This window comes from Astatotilapia calliptera, chromosome 14 (genome assembly GCF_964374335.1).
Source record: "Astatotilapia calliptera chromosome 14, fAstCal68.1, whole genome shotgun sequence".
NCBI lineage: Eukaryota > Metazoa > Chordata > Actinopteri > Cichliformes > Cichlidae > Astatotilapia > Astatotilapia calliptera.
This window is the reverse complement of record NC_137435.1, coordinates 8,999,010-9,024,900: the sequence shown is the minus strand read 5'-3', so window position 1 is coordinate 9,024,900 and position 25,891 is coordinate 8,999,010. Positions and strand designations below refer to the sequence as shown.

Genomic DNA, 25,891 nt, shown 5'->3' with positions numbered 1-25,891 from the left:
CTTAAAAAAAACATCAGTATACTCCAGGAAATATGCATTTTTTTTCATCTGCAGTTTTAAAATGTTTGGAGATATTTAAATCTCAAGTACATAACATTTTATTCAAATACTGAGTCATTTTTTTATGCATACTGAGCAAGTTAACCTTTGATTGGATGATAGTAATGTTGTACAGTATGTTGCATCATGTCATGTATTTTCAGTATGCTATATATTTCTCATTCTGGAGCAAGAAAGGTGAGTAAATGTTGGGTTGGAAGTTTCACGTGTAACTGGCCTCTATCCCTCCTGTAGGCAATTCTCCTGAGCAGCGATGGCCACAACCTGGTGACAGGTGGAGACAACGGTGTGGTGGAGGTGTGGCAGGCTTGTGACTTCAAACAGCTCTATATCTATCCAGGCTGTGATGCAGGCATCCGAGCCATGGACCTATCACACGATCAAAGGTCAGGGCAAGCAGTTGTATGCTGGTGATGGTATATTAGGCCCATGAGATTAAGAGCTTAATGAGGTAAACCAAAGTATATTTATAATCATTTAATGGGGCGGTTGTGGCACAGGAGGTAAAGCAGGTAGCTTGTTGGAAGGTCAGTGGTTTAATTCTTTGCTCCAGCCGGTTGAGAAGGATAAACTCTACATTTCTAACAGTTCATCCACATGCCATAGAGACAAAAATTACAGGGGTGCAAATGCATATATTTCGGACACTGGCCAGCACACATACATGAAGGCAGAAATCTAAAGGCAGGTCAGCCCCTTGTTTGTCCTGAAAGTTATTTCTCCACAAGATTTGTCAGGAGTCATATAATGAGTGTCTGGACTCACAGACGGCAGTGTCCGCTTTGGGGCTAAAAGCCTGACGTCATCATGTGACCCTGGCAGTCAAGAGAGGTTAGAGAGCCTGAACATTCAAGCTTCACTTCACAGCCACAGGCCAAATATCCCTCAGTATTTACAGGCCTATCCAAAAACAGAGACCTCAGGCCAAATGCATAAAACTTGATTACAAGTGTGCGTAATCAACAAGGCATAAATGTGCAACATTTTCATCAGATCACTATTTTTTTTAAGTTCATGTCTCACTTTTCATTTCACCAAATCAGGCTCAATTTGCTTTGAAAAACACACATGCACATATGCCCTTCAACTTTGTGAGCACATATATATCCAAACATTAGTTCTTAAATCTGCACCATCAAAGGTGCTTAAATAACCCTTTAAGACAAGCAGTGGCTAGTTGGAGGAAACTGAATTATTTTAATTTATTTTTTTACATTAAACAAGTATTAAACCACCACTTAAATCACTTAAATATTTGAAGAACCCCTCGATTCAGCTGCAGTGTCTTTTCTCAATAAGTTGACATTAGGTAATCTAAGTGAGCTGGGCTCCTTGACTCCCTTTACAGAAGGACATTCTGCTAAAACTCTGTTCATTGTGCTGGAGCATTTTAGCCCTCGGGGTGTAGCAATATAAGACGACCCTGTGAAATCAGCTGCTTTTCCTACATACCAGCCAGATGTGGACACTGGGGGCATAGGGCACTTACAGAAAGACAGTGGGACTCAGTGGTCCACTTGAGTTGTCAGAGGAACTCAGTAATTTACTGTCACAGCCCCTCATGACCTCCTGCACCGGTTTCATTCACTCACTGTGGGGATTTTAACAAATCATTCAGATTCATGGCAGTACGCTTAAACAGTGAACATATTTTAACGCATGTTGGTTTCTCGCTCTCATTCACACACCTTTAGAATAGCATTAAGTTATAGAAAGAATATTTACATTTTCCAGTAGTTTTCTAACATTGGAATATTATATCTGGTATTTATTCCTTGTTTTTTTGCCTTTTAGGACTTTGATCACCGGCATGGCCTCTGGCAGCATTGTGGCATTTAACATAGATTTCAACCGCTGGCACTACGAGCATCAGAACAGGTACTGACGAGAGGTGGATACGTGCAGCAGGAGGCTAGTGTGGAGAATTAAGAGGGAAACCTATCAACCAGTGACCGAGTTGTGCTGCAGAGAATCCAAGATGCTGGGGGCATCAGCACGATAAAGGACTGTGTGTTCTTGCATGTGTTCATCTGGCCTCTGAGGTGAACACATGTCTGCTGCTAAACAATCTGGAGTCAGTTTGTTGGTTTTCTCCTGAGCTCCAGCTGAAGTATTTACCCAAATGAGTCGAGCAGGTCTGCTGTTCTGGATAAGAGGAGACTGAAATCAACTCTAATTAACAAAATTACACAGTTAAGTTATTAAAACATACTTAATGTTCCTGTTTCAACTGTGAAAATGCGAAACAAAATGAGGGAACATTTATACAACATTTGTATGGCAGATACTTGGAACATTTTTCTAAGAAAAAAAAATGCTCAACCTGTAAAAAGGACAGTCTAAAGTGTTTCTTCCTTATAAAGACTTGCAACGATCTAAATGCTGTTAGACTACCCACCATGTTCCATTAAGCCATGTATAAATGTTGCAAAGGTTTTCATTGCTCTTCAGATATTAGTTGGTTAGTTCCACGTATACGACCCTTCTTTGCTTATCGTTAACAGTGGTCAAGTGTATGTGTATGTGAAAAGACAATGTTTACTGTTAATTTGTTGTGTTTGAATGTCTATATGGAAATTCAGTGTGTCCTTTGTGAAAAGCGTTTATGACCATGTCATAAATATGGATATTTCCAAATTTATTTTAAATCGGGGACTATATTGTTTATTAATGGAAAATATGAAAAGATTGTATACCGATTCCAGTTTGTCATGTGGAACATGCATTTATTTTTAGACATTGTTTCTTCCAAAAAACATCGAATGATTAAAATATCAGATTTGTTGGATTGTCTAATGATTGTCAACGTGTTTATGGTAAAGCTGAAAGTGCCATTTTTAAAGACATTCTACAGTTTCTGGCACTGCAAACATTTATACTGTTCTTTATGTATATCAGATTTTTTTAAGTTATTCTTCTTTTGCAATTTTCTGTCCTCCATAACTCCATGCTCTGAAAGCAATATTATGACATGTTCAACAAATAGGTCAATGAGAGGTATTCAGCAGTGTAACAAAATGATATATTAATGAAGAGGACAGCAGTATAAATATGAGTATGGTCTATTTTTGGTGACATGAAAGCTATTGAGTCTTGATTTAAATGAAGCAAGGAGAAGTTGATTTCCATGAGCTGTCAATTTAAATGAACAAAAATATGCAAACTGATGGAGTTAGCGGTTAATTTTTTTTTAAACAGGTGCTACAAGACATAAACCTACCTACCCAAAGCTGAATATTTTGCATGTTATAAAATCCTGAAGGCACTGGTTTTTCTTTCCTGTGAAAATCGTGTCATTATTGTGAATAAAAATGTCATATCATTAACAATATCTCCGAATGAAGCAGTTAATTTTTATTGCAATCAGTACACAGTAAAAGGATTCTGCAAATGTTCCAGGAGGATGTGTCTGGAGCTGAAATAATTAGGTCAAAACTGGCAACTGTATGCTGAATTTCTTTTATTGTTTTTATTAAAATTGATTGCATACACTGTAGTCACCTCAAGAGTAATTCTTGAGATTTTACTCATGTGATTACTCTATAATAAGGTGTTATAGCAGTAGTGCAGTACATGTTATAAGTAGCTGGAGATGGAATTTATGTGGTGTTTGGTCATACTGCCATCTGGTGTTTCAAAAAGTCACTGCCTCACAAATTAAATCCATTTTATTCTCAGGTTTCGTTTCTGTGCAGAGTACATTGTTAGAAGTTTGCTTTTTAACCACAGCAATATTTTTTCCCTTTTTATTTTTGTTCTCATTCAGATTGTTGTACAGCATCCTTACATTTATGGAATATGGGTAAACAACACTATTCTTTTATACCCCATCTCCCCCAAAATAACAGCACTCCCCGTTTTGTCACACCGTATGTAAACATTACATACGCTTTTGGTGAAGATTCAGCACAAAACTCACACTTTGCTTTTCTTGTGCTTTTTGGGTTTGATCCCTTCAATCGAAAAACAAAAGCCCTTTTTACAACAAAGTCAGTTTAACAGCAGTAACTTCACACGACTAAGTATATACAAATCTTAGCTGTGTATGACTACAGTCTGCCTTTACCAAAGTTCATTCATCTAGGCAACACGTATAATGGTAAAAGGAATGGTTTTATATCTGACAAGCACATGTTAAACAGTAGAAGACCAGAACAACTGATTTGGGATGCATATCAGCACACATGCAGATTACAGTTTATGAAAAAGGAAAGAGGACAGTCATAATAATGAATATTTTGTCCCCTGTGAACCAATGCTTGGAGCAATTAGACAAAGCACAGAAAGTCTAGTGACCTAAAATTGCTCAGTCATATTTGATGTGATCACTGAAAGAAACATTCAACAAATTAAATGATGTAATGGAGAGAAATATTAAAATTGCAGATTTTACTGGAAGCACTGTTGTATTACTATTATTTAACTTGGTTCTTATTTCAGTGTGTGAAAATCAACCATGTTGCACCAGTTACCCTCATGTGATAGGGAAGAGTTTGACATTCCAATAATCCCAGCAGCACATTCTCAAATATGCAAGCATTACAAAGGACACACAGCATTTGATAGGTATACTGCCCAAGAGCACAGTATACCCAATTGCACTTAAATCTATATGTGTCAAGGCAAGGCCTTAAAATATGCACCTATTACCAACTACAGCATTGACATTCATATGCACCACAAGTGAACTGCAATCACTCTCACAGATGTGTAACAGAACTATTTAAGTAATCACCCTCGAGCACACAGGTAAGCTAAACCATCAGTTAAATATCAGTGGCCCATCTTCTCTTTGAGGAACTACTATGTGGCAAGACAAGAATTGTCGTCATTCTGTTAGGTCCAGGAAATACTTATTTGGCAGCATGTCTGAAGTCCTTTCAAATAACGTGTCAATGGTTTATGCACCACAAAGTCAAGTGCTACAGCACGCTAACTGTTTGCCTTACAGTACAACAGAAGGTTGGCCGATACTGTTAATATTAACAAGCTGAAATCAGATATGTACCAATCATTTACTGAATGTAATTTAATATTTAAAGGCTAAGGTTTCGGTTTCAAAAAGCTTTACTTCCTGTAGGATACAATATTAACCAGCAGAGGGCTCCAAAGTACTACAATGAACCAGTCCTTGCCGCTTGATAGGGCCTAAACAGCTTGTTGGCTTTTTGGAGGGGAAGGGGAAACAACATGCATCTCGTGATTTTCTGTAATTTATAGAATTATCACAGAAGCCTACACAAAATAAAAGCTTTAAAAAAAAAAAAAAAAAATCAGCATTCAATGTTAGTGGATGTCTTTGTTGGAAAATTCTTAAGAGAGTTGTTCAGGCTCAACAATGCAGATTTGCAGCTTACATTTAGGGGAAATAGAAAAATACTGAAACCTGACTACTGATGTTTGTTTTCATAGCTCTGAAGTCCAAGAGCCAGCTAAAGTCTGTGCAGAGGAGAGCCCAACCTCTGGAAGTTAGCCAATTAGGACAGAGTGAGCTCATCCTTGAAGAGACGTTAGCAAATACAGCCTGTTACAAATCGAGGTTTTAATGGGTGAACTGAGAGCCTGCATTATTAGAATATTTTGAACTTTAAATGATACAAAGATGTGCCATTTGAACTTGGGCATAAAAATATAAACCTCCAGATCCAGACTAGACTTCTCTCTTAAATGCATTCAAGAATTGAAATAAAGGTAACATGACATTTTGGGGGTCGGGGGGTAAAACAGGTAAGGGTAATTATTCAGTCTGTGAAAGCTCAAGTCAACAGACTAGACCCATCAAACCCTCTGCCTCTTTTTTCACAGAGGAATGGATGGCACTGTCACTCCAGGAAGGCTTTTAGAATGGAGAAGTGGGTGAACGGACAGTGTCAGCCGAACTTGGAGAATAGTCTTCGGACTCTGAAGTGACCTCAGCAGGGGAAAGGCCACGGTTTGCGCTGTGGGAGGGGCTGGCACGGATACCATGAGGGAGGTGGGCCTTTACATCCTGGTGGCGTCTTCGTCGGAAAACTTGCTTCTCTTTATCAAGTGGCGTGGTCTGAGAGAGGGTGACACAGCAGCAATTGTTAGCGTATCTAGAGAGCCAGATTAATGAGGATTGGCATCCACTCACTGAGGCATGAGGTACATTTTAGATGAGCCAGTGTCATCATGCACTTGTATGTGAAAAGCTGCATTTCCCTTGCAAGTTTTTCCTCTATGTGAAAAAAAAATGACTTCATCTTCTCTAAGGCAAGAAGAGGCAATAAGATCCACCACTTTATGTTGCCAACACTTCTAGAAAGAAAAAAAATGTTTTTATCTTGGAAAATAAAAATGAAGTAGCACAGTTTATAAAAACAAAAAAAAACAAAACTCTCAAACAACCTTTTTAAATGCAAAATAAGTCGATGGCAAGGAAAACTGTGCAGCTACCTGCTACAGCCCAAATGAGATGATGTAAGGTGATAAAGTGAAGGATATGATGAGGCATGAAAAGGGATCCACTGATGGGCAATATGTCAAACCCTTGGGAGATGGGAAATGGAGACTGCCAGCACTTTGCCATGAAAGCACTCACTTTATTTAAGCACTATGCTGTGTCATACCTTATCCAGTACAAAGGATGCTGGTAGCGGTCCAAAGACCCTGACTTCTTGATGGTTAAGTCCTGGTCCAGCTGAGCAGAGAGAGATGAGCGCAACTCAGAGGATCACTATGAACTCAAAGCATCACTTACCGGATTAGGAACACATCTCTACACTCCTGTTATTATTATTATTGATAAGATACTCGCAGATAGAAGTCATGTCACTAAACTGAAAATGGTTTCAAAATAAAAGACTGTATACAGGAAATGTAGAGCAATGCAGATCCTCCTTAATAACAATGCTCACTTCGAAAACAAGTTATTTATCTTTCAAATCCAGCTTGTATTTGCAAATATTTCAAATTAAAATATCATCTCCTAAAACCTCGTAATGGTCAACTATGTTACTTCTAAGCTTTTCTAACAAGAGTGCTGACAGTCCAGCTAAAAGTAGGATGAGAGGGCAGAGCAAACAAAGGAAAATCTAGCAGTAAGATGCAGATGGATGAAGTGATGACTGACAGAAAAAAGCAGGGAGGTTGCAGATTTAAAAACATCAGAGGACAATCGTTTACCTGTTTTACAAAAGCAGCAATTTTAGTTCCAACTTAAAATGACATCCAAGGCATAAAAATAAAAAGCTTCTGCATGTGTGAGTTGTATGAGGCACATTATGGCTCAAAGCTGAAAAGTCCTTCATTGCCAAAGCATGCTAATAAGCAGAAAGCCCAAATGTAATCTACCGTTGCACACCGACATGCAGTGTCAGTGTGGAGAGTGCAGAGCAGTGCTTACTGTGATCACGGACACTCCAGCTGTAGTGCTGTTGACCTTCACTCTGGTGTTAAAGTGCTTCCTGATCTTCCCAGCCACTGGCAGCTGGTGTTCTTTCTTTGACACACCATCATCCTGATAAATATAAAGAGCCATACTTCAGCAACTCTACTTTTCTCAACGTCACTGGTATCGATGCAGATTCTGGTGAAAGGACTGACGACACACTTACATTGACCCACGAGTGATCAAGGACTTGTACAGCTGTATATCTTTTATCCTCTGCTACCTGCAGCATCCCAGTGATCAGAGCCTAAACAGAGATTTGTTAGCCACAAAAATTCATAATAACATACTGAGGGTGTCTGGGGTGTTTCACATGGCTCGTGATCACAGCAGGACCACTTTCAGATACAAACCTTGGCTGAGTCTGACACATTGTCCCAGTGTGGTGCAGGAAATTCAAGCTGGCCCCTCAAAATCTGTTCAAAAAGCGCCTCCTGATCTTCACCACTCCTGTATACAGTTAAATTATAAAGCTAAGTTGCTCTATAGGCACTATTAGTCTACATGCGACACCTTAAAAATGTATGGAAATAATGTGTAACGCTTAAAGTAAACCTCCAAATACAGGAGCACATACCCACGGAAGGGAGGGAATCCACACAGCAGTATGTAAGTGATGACACCTGCTGCCCAAATGTCAACCTTTAGTCCATATCTATAATATGAATATGAACACAACACATAAAGGACACTTGACGCAGAAAAACAACACTCTTGCATCTTGATGCATGCTCAATCATCCAGGTAAGTAAATCTCCAAAAGTTGATTCTGTTCATCTGGACGTAGCGTTTTCAGTGGGAGAAACGTTTCATCACTCATCCAAGTGACTTCTTCAGTCTCAGCAGACTGCAGGTTTCCCCAATCTTATAAACAGTACATTTGCATAACTAGCACCACTGAAGGAACAATGGGCTGGGAGACCAGTTCCTTCATCATAATTATGCAAATTCTCATGACCATTGATCAACAACCACTGATCAAAGACCACTGATCAATGGCCATGAGTACCATTCACAGAGAGTTGGGGAATGGCTGCAATCACAGCATTGTAAGATGGTGAAAGATGTACCCTTAGGCCCCCTCCTCGATTCAGAGATGGTCTTTCCCTTTTCACATAAATGGCTTCCTTGACTCCGCGCTCAAACCAGCGTCCCTCCCTGTCCAGGATGTTTACATCCTCATCATTGAAATCGAGGAGGGGGTCTAAGGGTACATCTTTTGCCATCTTACAATGCTGCAATTGCAGCCATTCCCCAACTCCCTATGAATGGTACTAACTGAATGGTACTCACTGAAAACGCTACGTCCAGATGAACAGAATCAACTTTTGGAGAACACTCTTGCATTTTTTTTTATGGTCTTGATAATGGTGCTGCAGATGACTGGACTGGATAATGTAATTACTGATTTACCCCATTTCAGCAACAATCTCTGGTGCTACATAGGTGGGTGTGCCACACACAGTATAAAGGGGCCCGTTGACAACAGTAGCCAAGCCAAAGTCTCCTAACTTCAGAGATTTACTCCCATCATTGTGCTCATATACCTGGACAAGATACAGAAAAGGGACAGTGGGATATACTGGATGAAAAGGTCACCAATAGTCAATCTGATTAGTAAAACTTTGATTTCATTATTGAGCCATTTTTCTTTTTTTATTAGTGCAGTAATTTCAGGCAAAATTAACTACAAAAAAATTCCATTGACTGCAAACACGGATGGTCTGCACAGAAAACTGACTTTTGGTTTGATCGTGAAATGAATCTTATTCAACAAGCAGTAATACTAAAAAAGTGAATGTGTAGTTTTAAGACCAACAATAATTTTTGGTCTAGAGAAGAAATTTGAGTATATTTGATCATCGTTAAATTACCAAAGAACTGTGTAATTTAATTAACTTATTTACCTATGCACCATTTATTATTGGTAGTTTTAAATCCAAGCTCTTATGTATATATATATGTACAGATTCTGAGGAAAAAACAATGACACGGAAACGGGGCTAATAGGGAAAGTGGATATTTTACAATGCAAAGCGATTCCCCACCCATACAGATGCTCTGTGCAGAGTCGTACTTACCAACAGATTTTCTGGTTTTATGTCCCTGTGGACAATATTGAGACTGTGCAGGTACTTGATAGCACTTGCCAGGTTGAACAGCATAGAACTGGCATCGCGCTCAGTGTATTTGTTAGAAGATGTAATGGCATCAAAGAGATCACCCCCCTGGAGAAAGAGTGTTTGAAATGTGAAAGAGGCCCAGTTGCTAAATTTATAACAGTCTGACGCAGATAAATGGTTGATAAAATTTTCTTTTTAACTGAAGTAAATTAATTCAACTATAAACCAGTCTATGACAGCAAAAAGAATGCATTACATATTAAATGTTTTTGATAACTTATTTGAATTTTATCTTGTGACATCGAAGGTTTCAATTTCTTCGTTTAAAAAATAAAAAATCAGTACCTTAACTAACTCCATTACAAGATAGAGCTCGTTTTGTGTGTCCATTTCCTCAATCAAAAGAACTATGTTGGGATGTTTCACACGCCGAAGGATTGATACTTCACTCTGTATCATGTGCTCCTGGGTGACAAAGAAAACAATCTGTACACTGTAGCCAGAATCCTTTACACACAATATATGAGATTTGTTTTGTAATTTTAGAGAAGTAATAGAAAACAGTTTTCAAAAGAGAACTCTAAACTAGGATCATTTGATGCTGTGATTTAAACAAAAAAGAAAACAAAACCAACCAGAACCAAATATTTTTGCTTTCAGCATTATAGCAACCCCTGCTCACCAATGACTTAAAAAAATGACTCAGCAACAGTTGAACTTCAACTTTATGAACATTGGAAATTTGATGGTGTAAAAGCTGAATTCAGCAGGTGCAGAGCAGGCTCACCTTTCCCCTGCACTTATCTTTGCTGATGATCTTGAGCGCATACTCCCTTCCAGTGGATCTCTCCACACACTCTCGGACCACAGCAAAGTTTCCATCCCCTAAAGTCCTTCCCACTTTGTACCTCTCTGCTATGGAGGCAGGGATTGAAGAGTACTCATCCATTGGCTCAGCTGTGAAAAAAATAAAATGAAATAAAATACACTCTATAATAGGTAAAGCATTATATAGTAGTTTAAATGTTGTTTGCAAACTGTTTTTTGTTTGTTTGTTTAAAATTAGTTTATGTCTTGTGTCGTCTTGATGCATGCTCAATCATCCAGGTAAGTAAATCTCCAAAAGTTGATTCTGTTCATCTGGACGTAGCGTTTTGTGGGAGAAACGTTTCTCCAGATGAACAGAATCAACTTTTGGAGATTTGTCTTGTGTCCTTTCTGACCTTCGCTGCTCGGCCCATCGCCTTCATCCATTGAGCTGCATACTTTGGTAGACGCCAAGGAGAGTGAAGAACCACTGTGTTGAGATCCCTGAAAAAGAAGAGACAGCTATGGAGTGAGAATAAAAAGAAACAAATTTCAGAAGGGGAGCAAAGCTTATAAAAATGTGATTACAGCCAGATTACACAAAGCTTGTTTGTTCCACTCTGCTAGCCTTGAGCATGTAGATAGCAATGAACCAAGCATGGTGAAACCTTACAGAAATCATTGTACCAGCACAAAGACTACCAAGTGATTCTACACAGACAGAAAATGACATGCAAAAACTTCACGACAGTAACAATAGCTACCTGAGCCAGAATTATGAATAAGTGACACCAGTATCACTGATACCTGGATTTTAAATGAGAAATGAGAGACTGTGCACTCTCCTGATCCATGATCAGATATGTCAGAATCGCTGCTGCTTCAGTGAAGATTATGTTTCATTCACAAATTGCTGAAAAGTTGCTAGTTAGCCAGCAGCATTGATTACATGGGCTTTTAATTCACTAGCGTGTTTGTTTAATCTCTTAATTGCTTCATTGTGACAAGGGTTCCCTGAGTTCATGTCAGAGTTTTCTCCACAGGGTTTAAGCTCACTTAAGCATTTTGGATTTTTTCCCCATTTCACTGATAAATCTTTATAATGATTCAAACGCTGACTCACACATTTTTTGGAACTACAAGGATGGTGATAAACTTCTGTTCCATGTCAGTGCAAAACCTGTTGAAGCACTTAAAGTTCTGTCTAATTAAATGAAAAACTTCTTAAAATTCTTCAATCTTGGCACAACACAAATCATTACTTCATTACTTCATTATTGTTTTTTTTTACCTGTCGTCTTCTGAGGCTAGCTGGACTGGTTGGAGAGGGGCTTGGAGACTTTCCAGAACGAGGTGTGGACAGCTGACTGCCTGCAGTGCCATTAGCTTTTAGGATAAGATAAAGATTAAATACTGTAGCATAAACCAAGTTCACAAGACGTGAACGACAGATCACATGCACACTCTTACCTGAACCGGCAGATGAGGGAGACTTGCTCCTGCGGGGCATTCCACCACTTCTTGGGGAAGAGCGACCATGTACTGTGGGCAGCCGCCCATATGATGCAGACTTTGTTACCCTGCATTCTGAAAAGAAATAAAACAAGCAAAATAAAAGGTGTGGACTGTTCCAGCATCATTATGGCAGAGTAATAAATGATCAGCTTTATGTGTGGCATACTGACCTTTTGTCTTTCTTTCGGCTTCTCTGGCATTATTAAATGCTAAATGGACTGGTTCTTATATTGTGTTTTTCTACTGAGTACGCAAAGTACTTTACACAATGTGTTGCGTTCACCTATTCACACAATCACTTTTTCTATGCTTAAGTGCTTTCTATCTACCACTGACACTCTGGATGCATCAGAGAGCATCTTGGGGTTACGATCTGAGCTACAACTGTTCTCTTTTTTTTTTTTTCTTTTTTTGGGCCTATCAGTATAAACCAAGTAATGACATCAACTGCCTACCAACAAGCACGCACTGTAACTAATGTAGATCTCATTTATATCATTATCATACAATTTGAAACAAAGAAAGATTTTATGACCAAATGAACAGAGATTATTGGTCTGTGGCTGGATGAGTACAAGACACCATACACCACTTTGATTCGGGTGCATGAGGGTTGGAGGAGGGGTGCTAATTTATCTGATGAGCTGGTGAACCTTTTTGTGCTGAGGATAGGACGATACTCTCAAACCAACTGCAAGTCTTTGGAAGATACTTTCTGTAAACAGTGGTACAGAAAGACATCCACAGCATGTGCCAAAATCTTTATGCGGGACAAAGATTCACTACATCAGTCCAGTAAGCACAGGTTTTGGAGCAGTGTACAGCATACTACCATCCAGAAAATATATATACATTTTTTTCTTCCCCCAAAAAAAGCTTTGCCTATTTTAGCAAGCCAATTCTTCGTGGTTTGTAGGGAAGAGTCCATGCTGCAGACTGTCCTGCTTGAAGTCTAGATATGTTACATGTTAAAATATTTTACGCATAATTAAGCATAATTAAATGAAAAATATCAGGCAGGAGACTTCAAACTGTGAAGCAGCTGAAGTTTTATCTGAACAAGAAAAATGTGAAATCCTCCTTCAGAGCTAGAGAAAGAGGTGATGCAATAGAGTGGTGGGCATGCTCATGATCCACATTTATTTAGTTTCTTTCTTTCTTTCATTCAAAGCACATTTCACAAAAATATAGTTTTTTTCCTCATTTGAAAATCATTTAATCATCATCATCATCATATTTAGTATTACTATTAAATATAGGGTTCACATGTTTTTTAAATGACTGCACAGCAACTTAAGGTGAACAACATATAAAACACGGGAAATTGGTGCAAGCCTCATAACTACACTTACCACTTTCATCCAAGTTGAAGTCGTCTTGATAGCGGAACTTTTCGGGACCACAAGCAATGAATATATCATCTTCCCCAAAAAAGTCCTGAAGGGAGGTGACCTGAGAAAAATAATGTCTGTCAGCTTTAGTTCAATAAGTCTGAAATGCATTCACTCTCAACTGATACTATACATAATCTGGAAATAAGATGATGTGTTAACATCTTGAAATACTGTATACATACTATAACAGACAAAGCATTTTTTTCAGACAAAGACATGCAAATCAAGTAAAAATGAGTATATTACTGTTTCTTCTGCTTGTTTTTTTTTTTCAAACTGAGGCAAATGAGATTCAATGCGTCAGTGTACGATATCATAGCAACATGACACATCAATGCTAAGTGAAGGATTCAACATATTGAACAAAAATGTCATAAAAATTCAGGTTGCACAGTGGTTGGCACTACAGTCTCACAGCAAAAGGTATGTAGGTCTGAACCCTGGCAACATGCAGTTAGCATGCAGTTAGCATGTATTGAGCTTTAATTTCAAGATTTCCTGGTAAAAAGGTCTCTTCAATAAATAATTCACATTTCAATATGTGTCACATTTGTGCAAAGAATATAGCAGTTTGTTTACAGAAAATGGTGTATAATGGCTTTTAAACTTTAATAGGATTTATAACATTTGGATAATCATGTTAAATGGAGTATATAAAACATGTGCTAGTAAAGAAAGAACTTTATTGATCACAATGCTGGATTTAAGGATGCCAGGCTTGAATAAATGCTTATTGTGATCTAAGCACAAATAAAAAAAATTAATGGTACAGCATGTATAGCATATAAATAAAAGAATTAACCTCTTTCTACTCTTGTGACAGCCCAGCTGCACTTTAATGTCTTCAGGGTAACCATTAAGAAAAGAAAAGCTCCTTTTAAACCTGTTAGATTTTATTCAGTGGAGACCACGACAATGGTGTCTGTCTTCCATTAAATCGTCATCTCTAGTGGGCGATTAAGTTAATTGCCCTCTGTTACTGCAGATTATATTTTGTAAAATCACGTTAGAAAATGTTTAACAGTAGCTATTTATTCAGAGATCCAATCGCAACAACACACAGTGGTCAGGCTGTTTCTGAAAAAGCAGCATTTCCACAATGTACTTTACTTAGTTTAAACTTTGGATAAAATAACATAGTAACCAAGTAACCATCACTGTAAAAACAACAGAAGTGTAAATTACAATCATTTCTGCTTTTCTATAAACAAGAACTGTATGGCTAGGTGGGTGCTGGTGTTTGCATTTATAGAAAAGTCTATCTTAATGGTTATATAGCAGTCTCATGAATAAATAAAGATAGACACAGATGACTCTTCGGCTAATAAGAGTGTGCAAGAGAAAGTAGAGCTTCAGTTTTAATTTCCTCTCCATAAGGTTCAGCCTTTAATCCTTATTGTTTAACTGACCTATAGTATTATAGATATCAGTTAGAATACAAAGGCATGCTTTCCACAACATCACATATATTGTTAAGAACTGCATGTTTGCCACTGTGATCACCTCTAGGATTCTCCTGCTATCCCTCTCCAATGTGCCTATTGGACTGGGGTTAGCTGGATGACCCACGCTTACACATGGTGTGGTCATCGATGAAAGCTCCCTCCTTCCTGCAGCCTGTCTGACAGGCTCATTGGGTTTGTTTATTTTGGTTTAAAAACACACCCATCCATAAATGCTTTCCACTACTAACTTTCTACACTTGCATACACAAACACACATTCTGCTACGTTGTTTATGATTTTATGCATATATTCTTCTTTGTTGTTGTCTCCCATTCTTTTTCAACCTATAAACTGAACTGTGACCTTGATGACCAAGGAAATGGCTCTCTTATGTACACAAGAAAACTGACAGCAACAAATGACACAAAAAACAAGACACTGACTTGCAACAGTAAATCTAACTTTATATTAAATTACAACTTCCAAAAAAAAACAAAAAAAACAAAACAAAACAAAAAAAAACCCTAAATGGGATCAGAAAGCAATTATATTGCATTCCTTTTTTTTTTTTTTGCAAAATCCAGCACACCCTTATTCTTTTCTTTAAAAATTCAAACCCACACATGACAGACTGTAACAAGCCAAGATGATGGGGAAACACACTTTAGTCAACAAAATATGCATAACCATAATTTGGATATGATTTCAAGTAGTCCAGTGAGGAACAAGTTCAACATATACAGATTGAGTTTTCGAATGCAAAACAAAATGTGCCAAATGTTGGTATCCATTAATCAAGAACGATAAGCTTATCAGGAGCCTAAAAAGATTTTAGAGGCGAGATAGACTGTTTGCTTTAGTATATTAACACCACTACTGAATTACCTTATCACATCATGTTATCACCTTTTTTCTGATGGATCAATATTCTGGTCTCCACTGCACTGATCTTAGATCACAATAATATTAAAAAAAAACCAAAAAAAAACCAGAACAGTCAGGCTGGCTATACCAGTAACCTTTAAAACATTCAAAGGTCATTCAGTCAAGAATTGTTAAAAGGAATATCAGACACATGGGGCTGAGGAGAGGGGTTGCTAAATAAGAACCTTTTCTCTGCATCACTGATGTCCCCTACCCCCAATTCTACCCCCTCCTCCTCCTAAAAGGAAATCCCACAGGGAGGAGCTGCACAGCAGTTACCAAGGAGACCAGACAAAAAAAATCACAGCTTAGTTTAAGACAATGAGAAGGCTACTTTGACACCCACTGTCAGATCCTATCTGGAGCTCTTAATGGTGCAAACTGCAGATAACACAAAAGCAGCATAGCCTCATTTAGAGAGAATGACGAAGCATATTGTTAGGATGTTGTTAAGAATTCAAATTTCCACCTTGTTAATCCCAATCTCTCTCTGTGAATTGTCTTGGAATCAAAAACATTGAAAAGGTTAAAGGTAAATTATTATTATTCTTATTATTCTTATTATGAGATAGTGGAGTCTGAATGTTTAAAAATATGATACCTACCAAGGGCTAAAAACCTTTTACAGATCCAATTAATGATATATGCACTCTCAATAATAACAGCAGTGTTCACATATATATACACAATATACATATACAAAAGATTTATAACGTTATAAAAGAACATGAAAAAAATATGTTGATCAATGATTTCGCTACGCCTAAAAGTTACCTCTTATTTCAGAGTTCTGTAGTTCCACCAAAGTACTTTGAATTTAGAATTCTCAAGCTTGTGATGAAGCCAAATAACAGAGGCAACTGTGAATGTGATGCTTCATATTGATTATTTTTGCCTTCAGGCTCTGTGACACAGCAACTCCATTAAACCTACCATTCGCATAGAAAGCGCACGTATACTTTTCACAATTCAGGAGCATCCTAGGGAAGTATTGATTTCCAGGGTTTTATGATTTCCGCAAGTGCTGCACCTGACATCCATTCCAGAAATAAATAACAATGGATATATGCATGCTATAGAAGCCTATTGATTTAAGCCATAGAAAAGATCACATAAAGGAACACAATTGTGTAACACAAAACATGCACAGGTGGAGCTTCCCAGGACACTAACGCTTCTTCTGAAGTGTGAGAGTGAAAGCAGGAGCCAGTCATCTAGCATGCCAGAAAGAAACATGACTCATCTTTACCTCCACTTGGCAAATGGTTCTTGTTCTATTTTGCATGAGCTTCCTTTATATGCAGTCTGTTGTACAAATGCCCAAATCAGTTCTGCTGCAGAAACAGCAGCGACTTAACAGGGGCTGCTCCAAAAACATTGAAGGAAACTAAGTTTCTACACTTAGCTCTTAGAAGTGTTTCAAAACCAAAAAACACCCCCAAAAACATTTATAATAACCAGCCAAGATAATAACCACGCCCTGCAAATATTTTTGGTATAATGAGAGCATGCAAAAAAGTCTATATAATAACGGACAGATGATCAATATTATCACCTAAACTTTTAAAATATTCAAGAATAGTTTCACTGCAACATCACACACAAGTTACTGTAAAGATTTTCTTTACACAGCTCAGGATGTTCACATGCTGTAAAGCTTCTTTTGAATTCCACACCAGAAAATTCCACCGAGTGCAACGGGTAGGTTGAAGGGATAATGCAATGACGAAGTTCATCCAGCATGTAATCCATCACAATTGAGCACAGTTTGTATGAAGATCCATTAGGTGATCACTGTGTGCAGGTTTCACTAAAATCTGACCAATACTTGAGGAGGAATAGCGAGTTTTAACTGTGGCTGGACAGCTGCCTCGCTATGGCATGAGGTCATCAGTCCTTTGGCTGGATGAGCTAAAAATCATATCTACCAAATGAAGTGGCACATGAAGGCACTTCTTTGTACAGCCAGACTACAGAAAGTGGGAGGAAAGTGAGGCACTCTTCCATTTTGTTCATCTTTTTGCACATCGAATTTGAGAAGGCTGCAGAGCAACTAAAACCATTTAGTCATTTTATTTATTGAATCAATAAACAAAGTGAGATTTTCCTAAGACAGTGAGATGAGAGTTACAGCCAGGATCCATAGAGCAGACGTGACATTTGTGGTATGAGTAGAAACCAAAGAGATTAATTGTGGGCAAATCCAGACCAGAAAACGGCAGAGTCAAAGTCAACTTAAAGGAATGAATTAGAAAAACATTATGTTAGCTTCAGCTCTCTTGTACACAGAGCACCATAAATTCCAACCACATCCACTGTGTATCTGATTGGCAAAGCATGAATGGACCATTTAATCACATCCTCTCATACATAACTTTAGAAAGGAGGCGTAAGCCTCTGCTTTCATGCACTGATGTGAAGCTAGACTATCCTCGGGTGGCTGTTGACATCTATTTGAACAAGAAGTGTTGACTTTAGCATGAAGAGAACTTAGCACTGTGCATAATACAGTTATAGTGCGGAGCCACATCCATTTGAGCAGGGATGGGAACATCATGATCGAGTCCCCTCAGACCTACTCAGTCTTAGAAATACTCTTTGCTCCATCTGACGAATAATATCAGGGGTCATAACAGGCCATGTCCCTATAGATAAGTCCCACTGTGTTGGTCTTATCTGTGGAGCATGCATCTCTCCATCACTTTTCTCTGTGCATTACAGTGTCTTGGAGTGTCTTTATTGTGGCTAAGTCCTTACTGATTTTATTTTCTCTATGTATTTAGACACACATTGCATGGCAGTGCACCATTACAGAGTGACTCAGCAGTATGTAGGATCACCGGCATCAAGCACAGCCACCCGCCAAGCTGATCCACAAATAGAACCATGAATCATGAGTCAAAGACAACTAAGGATAAAACAACAAATCACAGGAATGCCACTGCTAATTTACCAGCAGACCCAAAAAAGAAATGCATAACAATCAATTACAGCCGTTTAAATTTAATCTGTACTTAATTCTTACTGGAAAACAATGTATTTAAAAATAAATTGTCACATTTTTCTTTTCTTTTTTTTTTTAAAACTGTCAGCAAAAGCCTGTCTAAGAACCCCTCCCCCCCAGAAAGCAGGTCATTTACCAAAAGGTTAAACACCCGTGAAAACAGGTCTCTTAATGCCAATGGGTGTTTATTTGGCCATCTGGTGGCACAACAGGGCAAAAAGTCACAGAACCAGAGAAATGAAGGCACTACCAAGCACACAAGCAGCTTATTATTGGAGATACAGTTAACAAAATCCAGAAGCAGATACAAAAGGCAGAGACGGTGAGAGGACCATAAAAAATAAATCTGAATTTCCTACTTTTTCCATAGAGTGGGATTCTACTTTTAATTAATTGCAGTATCATTGTGCTTTTTGCTAAACAAATCTCTATTCCTAAAACAACAGAGGATATTCCGAAGGCAGATTTGTTTGTTAGTGTGAAAAACTCCAACTGTTCCTTCTACATACCATTACACAAAGGATGCTTTCCTGGGATTACACCTTAGCCATGTGCTCCATCTTGCCGCCGTGTGTAATAATAAGGCTGACAGACTGAGCACTGCATCTGTGAGCCTTTTCACAATACACCTACAGTCCTGACATCAGTACTGCACCGCTCTGCCGCAGAGGCTGTTCCTTAGCAACCAGCTCAGGAAACCATTTTACCATAGAGACCATCACAGCGGGGGAAAAAAAAAAAAAAAAAAAAGTCAGAGGGATACTAATACAGAGTGCCCTAACTATTTGTGCAATGTTTAGACAGTTCGTAGTGTAGGTGGTACTTGCATGCTGTCCAGCCATGTCAGCCCTACATATAAAACTGATAGTCACTTATGACTCCCATAATTTCCAAGCAAAGGTTAATATAATTAGTCTACATATACAGTGTAGTTATCAATGTATAAATAATAACAGTCCAGAGTATTTAGAGCATATAGTCGAAGCAAGAATACAAGAAGCTTTATAATTAAGTCTCAAGTCGCTGATCAGATTGCATGTTTTGTACAAACTCACTTACACTTAATAGTGTGTTACTGTTAGTAGGAATATGAGATGGAGTCCTAGAAACCTATTTCTCATAATACATTTTACACATATTCCCAGATGACTCTGAACCTGCTGGGCTCTCTTGTTGGGTAAGGAAGCAATTCTCAGGGACAAGACTGAAGAACAGACCACACAGCCTCTGATGTCAGATGCATAACTCCAAATCTTTTAAGCCTCCTGCAAATGTCTACCAAGTGCGGTTCATTGCAATGTTCTAAAATCAAACTTAAGATGTAACACAGCACCACAAATGGGAATTCAGCATGGCAACACCAGAATACCTGTCTCCAAAACCACTTACAAGGGCTGAGGAGGCATGATCCCATTTTACTTTGACTTCTCTTCTAAAGAAGCATCCTTCCACCCTTCCCACTTGTGACCAATTATATGTTTAAGTGGTGGAGAAGCTTAAGATAAAGCAATTGCACTCTTGTAGGTACCGGGCTCTTACTGCATGGTTGTTCTTCCTGCTTTGCCTTTGTCCGTGATTTTCAAATAAAAACATTTGGTGTTAAGAGCTTTAGTTTGAAATAGGGAAATGTGAAGGTAAATAACATCTCTTCTTTTAAACTTTTCAAATTTATTGTATCAAAAGCGCTGCTTGTTACATGAATGTGCACATAGCTTCACTAATGGCAAGCACAAACACACTTGTGTAAATACAAACAGAAGATCATCAGGCACTTATGTAACTTGTCCTGAATGGCACAGTTGTGAGACGTATACTTAATGCTTCCTCTGAGTAAGGACAGCACTGAAAGTCACTTCATACTTTAAACACCTTTAGCTGTAGTGACAAACGTGCTTACTGTGGGAAAATAAAATCCCATTATATTTGCAACTTTTTGGTGATGCCTGAGATTCCCAAAGTCACTACCTAATGCAAATGCTTTCCTATTTGAACCCCACTTGGAAATATGTTGTTGCTGGTACTAGAAGTCTTTGAAATGAACAAACCGATAACTCTGCAGAAACAACAATTTAACACCTACCGCCTTCCCATCAACGGTATAAAGCCTTTTGACGACTCCAGAGTCTAACTTGATGGCATCTGTGATGTCGGTCATGACTTGCTCAAAGGAGTGTGCAGTCTTCTTGTTGAGCAAGATCCGTACAGCCTTGCGAGGTTTTACTCCACTGCGGACAATTGTCACCAGTTTGGGCTTGATGAAGTCCTTGGTCTCCCTGGTTTCTGGAGATCCAGCCTTGCCACTACCAAGGGAAGAAGGGTCACGGACAGACACAGCAGTCTTAGGACCAACTGACCAGTTAGGATTTACATTCTTTGTGTAGTCCACCTTCTTGTATGGCTCTATAGACGCACAAACATAGCTCTCTCCTGGAGGAAAAAAACAACAACAAGACAACAGATTTTCTCAGCCCATTAGCAATGCTAACACAAACATAGCATATAAAAAAAAAAGCATAGGTTGTGTCAGAGCAGAAGAATTTAAGGGTTTTTGTTTTTATCTCCTATTTTAGTGTCATTTCCATCATATTTTATTTTACTAGATAACTATTTTACTTAATAGAAGCCAAATCTAAGGCAGGCTTAAAACTGTTTAGAAACAATGCTCACCTTCCACCAGCTGGTCCATGCTGGTGATCCTTATTGACCCATCAATCGTGTATATGGTCCGTACTCCTTGGGGTAAGTTGACATTATCTGACAGACATCTTGTAAGGTCAGCCAAGAGTGCCTCAAGAGACCTAAATCTGTCCTGAGAAATGGCATACACAATCCCCTTGAAGTATCGGTCTCCATTGCGGTAGAAACGGATCTTCTTGGCCTTCTTTTCTGAGCTTAGTGCTTGCAGTGTCCTGGTTCTGTACAGGCTGCAGTGAGCGCTGTGAGTGGGACTGGGGAGCCCATTCCCTCTCGAGCCCCTTCGGGTGTATCTTTGAGCCTTGTCCCGCTCATCAAAGTGTTCCAGCTCCATGTCTGTGCTGTGCTATTATACTGAATAATATGAGGAAAGAACATGCTTGCAATCTGAATACCATTTTAACTTATAACATATTACACCAATTACGTTCCCTTTAAGTCTAGTGGCTTATACAACCTGCTTCAGCACTGGCACAAGCCTTGATGCTGCAACTGCTGCTCATACACACATTATGAAGTAGCATGTCACACCCATTTCATGTTCTCTGGAGTGTCTCAATTTAAATATATAAAATTCACATGCAATTACTGGGGATAATATATGGACAGTAACAGTCTCTTATGGGATTCTGGCTAAAAGCTTATTGAAAGGTAAACCTTAAAAATACAAAAGGAAGGAAACGGTAATCAGCAGGATCTTCTAGTTTCTGTGCAATCTTACCTCTGAGGTGAAGACGGATGTAATCAAACGCTTCCAGGCGAAACGTGTCTCAGATCTTTTATTTATTGGATACCTTGTATGAACCATGCGTCCCTTTGTTGCCCTGTGATGGTGCTCTGCTTCCCTGCCGTGTGTCTACTCTGCTGTGTACTCACATGCAGATTGGAGGCAGGGCTGTAGCCGGTGTCCTCCACCCTCCCTTACTCCTCTTCCATTGCAGTGATTTACCGGACCGCTCTGCTGTCAGCCTTCCTCGTGCACGCTGCTGCCGGGGCGCGTTCTCGCACGTATTAATAAAATGCGCGTTCGTGTTGACCTGCTTTAGTAACACTATTAGGGATGATTAGAATCAAAAACTACTAATCCTCGTTAAGTTTTACCCGTTAGTTCGCAATAAAAAAAACCTAAGTTTTATTTTAACTTCCAGGTGTAGTTGGCCTGCAGGTTTATTTCACTAAAGTAACAATAAAATGGTGACTTTCCCAATTTAAGCTACCTTATGGTATATCTTACAGACATTTTTAAACAAAACGGCAAAAGAAATAACTTACTATTAGTGTTTCTTTAAGTAATTAACCAACCATTTGCACTGAATTAAAAAGAAAACTCGAATCAAACCGTAAGTTTAGATTCTAGCAAGTGTTTTAGCTCGTTTAAACGGTTACTATCGTTGAAAATAAGTAATAAAATTCACGCATGCGCTAACAACGTAGACAGCAGGTATGGCGGTAATAATGCACTGCAGTTGTGTGTAACGGGAGAAGCTTACACAGGTGTTGGTAATGTGAGAAATTAACAAGTTCATTTGGACCTGCTCCTGAAATGCGCCTGAGGGGCTGATTAATGTCGCCTTTAACAGGGAAACTAAAAGCACAACTTAAGAATGAGAAAAACGACCAACTAACGAGTAATTTGCTTTAAAAAAAAAAATCATTAGTATATATTTATAGGCTGACAGCTTGTGTTAATAATACATTTTTGGACATCTTGGATTTATATTTGTCAGCATTTTTTTTTTCTCAATTTAAACCTGATGCCAAGAATCACATTACTGTGTGGCTTTTGTCCAAGAGCTGAAAACATAACTTTGTTATTCTCTAACTTTGGAAGATTATTGGCAAACAAAAGTGCGCTCATCAGGTTATACAACTAAAAGGTTCTAAATATAATTAACAACTTGTGACTTGCTACAAAATTTACTAACTTTTCTTGCCTAAGAGTTTTGTCCAGGCTTTAAGTAGCACGCTACTTTCTTGTTCTTTATTCCAGTTTTACTCCGTGATTTAAAATGTTTATTCATGCATTAAATGTATGTATGGTGCTGTGGTTACAAAGTCTATACAAAGCTTAACTTTCTAATGCTCCTTACAAAGGTTTCTATTTAAAATAAGGAAGTAACTCCAGCCTTTAGAACAGCACCTTGACAGTGTATGCTAACAGTACATTAACCTTTGGTTGCACTTCTTTCAGACAAACTCAGGAGCCAAAAACTGCAGTCATATAAATCTTCAGCACCTGAGCAGTAAGGGAAAAAGTCATTTTGATGTGTTCTTAAAAGTTTCTGAATACACTGTCATTGTGTGTTATGACATTCAGAGATATTTTTTCTCCTCAGGCTTGAGGATGAGATAAAAAAAAAAATGAACCTACCACGGAGAAGTGTTACCCTTCTTCTTCACAGAAAAGTGAGTTCCAGACTTCAATCAGTCATTGCTGCAAAGAACAGAGGCGGAGGTTAGACTTTCACAATTCCAGGGTGTGCTATCAAAGCAACCAAAAACTCTTCCTTGGCCATTTCCTGTATGGTTTCACATCACCACCGTAACTGTAACTTCTTTACTGCACATATTGACATGTTCCCAGGCTTCAAATCAGAACATCTTGTCAACACTTGTGTGGTCTTCTGCCCTTTGTCAACGGTCAGTTAGACATAGCAGACACACTAGAGCTCACCGCGAATTATATAAGCTATTTGAAAGAGACTCTTCCCTTAGGTATTCTGTCTAAACTAGGTCTAATGCATCCTGATATCAATATTATAAGTAAATGTTATGATCATTTTAATGTTCTTTTTTTTTTCCTTTCCCAGGTTGAGTGGTTGAGATGAATTCCAGCATTTTCTGGAAAAGCATACAGAGATCACAAAAGAAAAGGTACACAATCCAAATAAGAGTTTTGAACACTCAGATGATTTATTTTTAACTCGCTAAATGGTAAGAATACCAAGCTGACTGTCTGGTTTTTGTTTTTTTTTCTAACAGAAAAACGATCAGGCTTAAAAAAGAATGCTTCAGAGGACAAAGCCGGCTGTTAAAACGTCAAGTGAGGAATTGTTTTTCATTAAAAAAAAAAATCTATCTTTGGTACATTGTTGTATTTGTTAACATACTGCTAAATTTCAGATCGTGTCTCACGATGCCCTCAGAAAGACCTCTGTAAAGAAGTAAATCAGCCATCTATCACAACAAATAGTCCTCTGACGATGGATGAAACACTTCCTCGAGCGCGCAGCCTGACCACAGCACATGCCCCGCCAATATTGTTGGATAAATCGACTGTTCCCCGAGGACAAATGCTGCCAGTGTGCCAGGATCAATTTCTCTCTGCCTCATTTCAATTTGTGGAAAATAACTGGATAAATTCAGCCACCGCATTTATGAATGCAACTTCATGTGCTTTCACATCAGCAGATATCAGCCACACTTTTTTACCCAGCTCATCTTCAAGCCATATGTTATGGGATGCTGCTTCTCACCAGGTGGATCCTGTTACTTTCCTATCAGGTCATTGTGGCCAAGCCTATACCCCACCTGAAAAAACTGAAGTGTGTTACACTGACTTACCTCAGGTTAGCCAACCTGACATTGTATCAGTAGATTTTACAAGCCAACTAGTTATCTCACCATGTAAACTTCAAAGGGAACCTTCAAGCTCTGATGACGTCACTCTTGCAGTTTCAGAAGCTTTGTGCGATTCAAGACTTTTCCCAGACAGTGCCAACTGCAGTAGCCTTTTAACAGACAGTCAGTGTGATGTGGTTAGTCCATTTTGGCTCGATTTGTTTTTGGATAGCAGTAGTAACTTGTGCTTCCCTGATCCTAATCTTGTAGATTTTGTCCTTTCCCCTGAAACGGGTCCTGATTAAGTACAAAGTTACTGCAACTTTGCAGTTTGAAATGACCAGCTAGTAGAGAGACGGCTGTATTTTTTTTCCTTTCCTTTTTATTTTAATTTGTGTATAAAAGATGTTTAGACCGCATATACAGAAAGTTTCGAAATGATTAGCTTATAGCAACACCATGAGGTATTTATGCAGTTCGGTCTGCAGACTTCATTAAACGTGTTTTGCCAATATTTGATAAAAATGTTTGCATTTTTCCCCCCTGCATTGTCAGACTGATGCAGATGACATTTCTTTTCATATTGAGTAACATCTTTAATTTTTCAGTGCATCATTGTAGGAATTATAGTAAAGATGAGTCATAATTTCCACTAGAAACCTCAAAGCATTTAATCTTGAAATATAAAACCGACGAACACAGGCAAAATGCTGCATTTGCAATTATTACAATTTGCTTTTCCCTCTCCAGCGAGTACATTAAAAATGAGATGCTAAACAAACAACTGGACTGGATACCTATGTGAAGTTTGAGTAAAGATATGGCATCTTATCAGTTGAAAAATCTTTATAAGCTGCTGAAATAAATGGAATAATTTATGTACTGAATGTAAATATTCAATATGTGTAAGTCTTAAGCCCCCTAAATTTTTTTTTTTTTGGCAAAATGAGAAA

General features: G+C 38.4%; 2 protein-coding genes and 1 long non-coding RNA gene across 12 annotated transcripts in view; 2 read left to right on the top strand and 1 right to left on the bottom strand.

Moving 5' to 3' along the window:
• The window catches only part of nbeab (neurobeachin b), a 214,782-nt gene extending 211,391 nt beyond the window's left edge, over window positions 1-3,391 (top strand). The window contains exons 56-57 of the mRNA XM_026191618.2: window positions 295-446; window positions 1,855-3,391. Of these exons, the coding sequence (XP_026047403.2) occupies window positions 295-446; window positions 1,855-1,945 (243 nt within the window). The 3' untranslated portion in view covers window positions 1,946-3,391. The remainder of the gene's footprint in view (window positions 1-294; window positions 447-1,854) is intronic.
• A 112-nt stretch (window positions 3,392-3,503) lies between these two features.
• On the bottom strand, window positions 3,504-24,020 carry dclk1b (doublecortin-like kinase 1b). 4 transcript variants are annotated; one of them, XM_080288889.1, is made up of 17 exons: window positions 23,749-24,020; window positions 21,351-21,731; window positions 20,764-21,110; window positions 13,269-13,368; window positions 11,872-11,988; window positions 11,693-11,787; window positions 10,818-10,905; window positions 10,382-10,551; window positions 9,940-10,059; window positions 9,553-9,699; window positions 8,885-9,018; window positions 8,049-8,126; window positions 7,825-7,921; window positions 7,638-7,718; window positions 7,427-7,540; window positions 6,651-6,721; window positions 5,901-6,100 (listed from the first exon to the last, which is right to left on the bottom strand). In XM_080288889.1, the coding sequence occupies exons 2-17, from the start codon at window positions 21,709-21,711 to the stop codon at window positions 6,043-6,045; spliced, it is 2,178 nt and encodes a 725-aa protein (XP_080145015.1). In that variant the 5' UTR covers window positions 21,712-21,731; window positions 23,749-24,020; the 3' UTR covers window positions 5,901-6,042. The 4 variants fall into 4 exon arrangements, with proteins under 4 accessions (XP_026047406.1, XP_026047407.1, XP_026047405.1 ...); XM_026191621.2 differs by lacking the exon at window positions 6,651-6,721 and having other exon boundaries at window positions 3,504-6,100; window positions 23,749-24,013; XM_026191622.2 differs by lacking the exons at window positions 6,651-6,721; window positions 23,749-24,020 and adding an exon at window positions 22,254-22,966 and having other exon boundaries at window positions 3,504-6,100.
• Window positions 22,869-24,997, top strand: LOC113035852 (uncharacterized). 7 transcript variants are annotated; one of them, XR_003274393.2, is made up of 6 exons: window positions 22,869-23,005; window positions 23,569-23,620; window positions 23,714-23,783; window positions 24,188-24,251; window positions 24,360-24,420; window positions 24,501-24,997. It is a non-coding gene; the product is annotated as an uncharacterized LOC113035852 (long non-coding RNA). The 7 variants fall into 7 exon arrangements; XR_003274396.2 differs by having other exon boundaries at window positions 23,714-23,832; XR_013901410.1 differs by lacking the exon at window positions 22,869-23,005 and adding an exon at window positions 23,085-23,225 and having other exon boundaries at window positions 23,714-23,832.
• The last annotated feature ends 894 nt before the right edge of the window (window positions 24,998-25,891 follow it).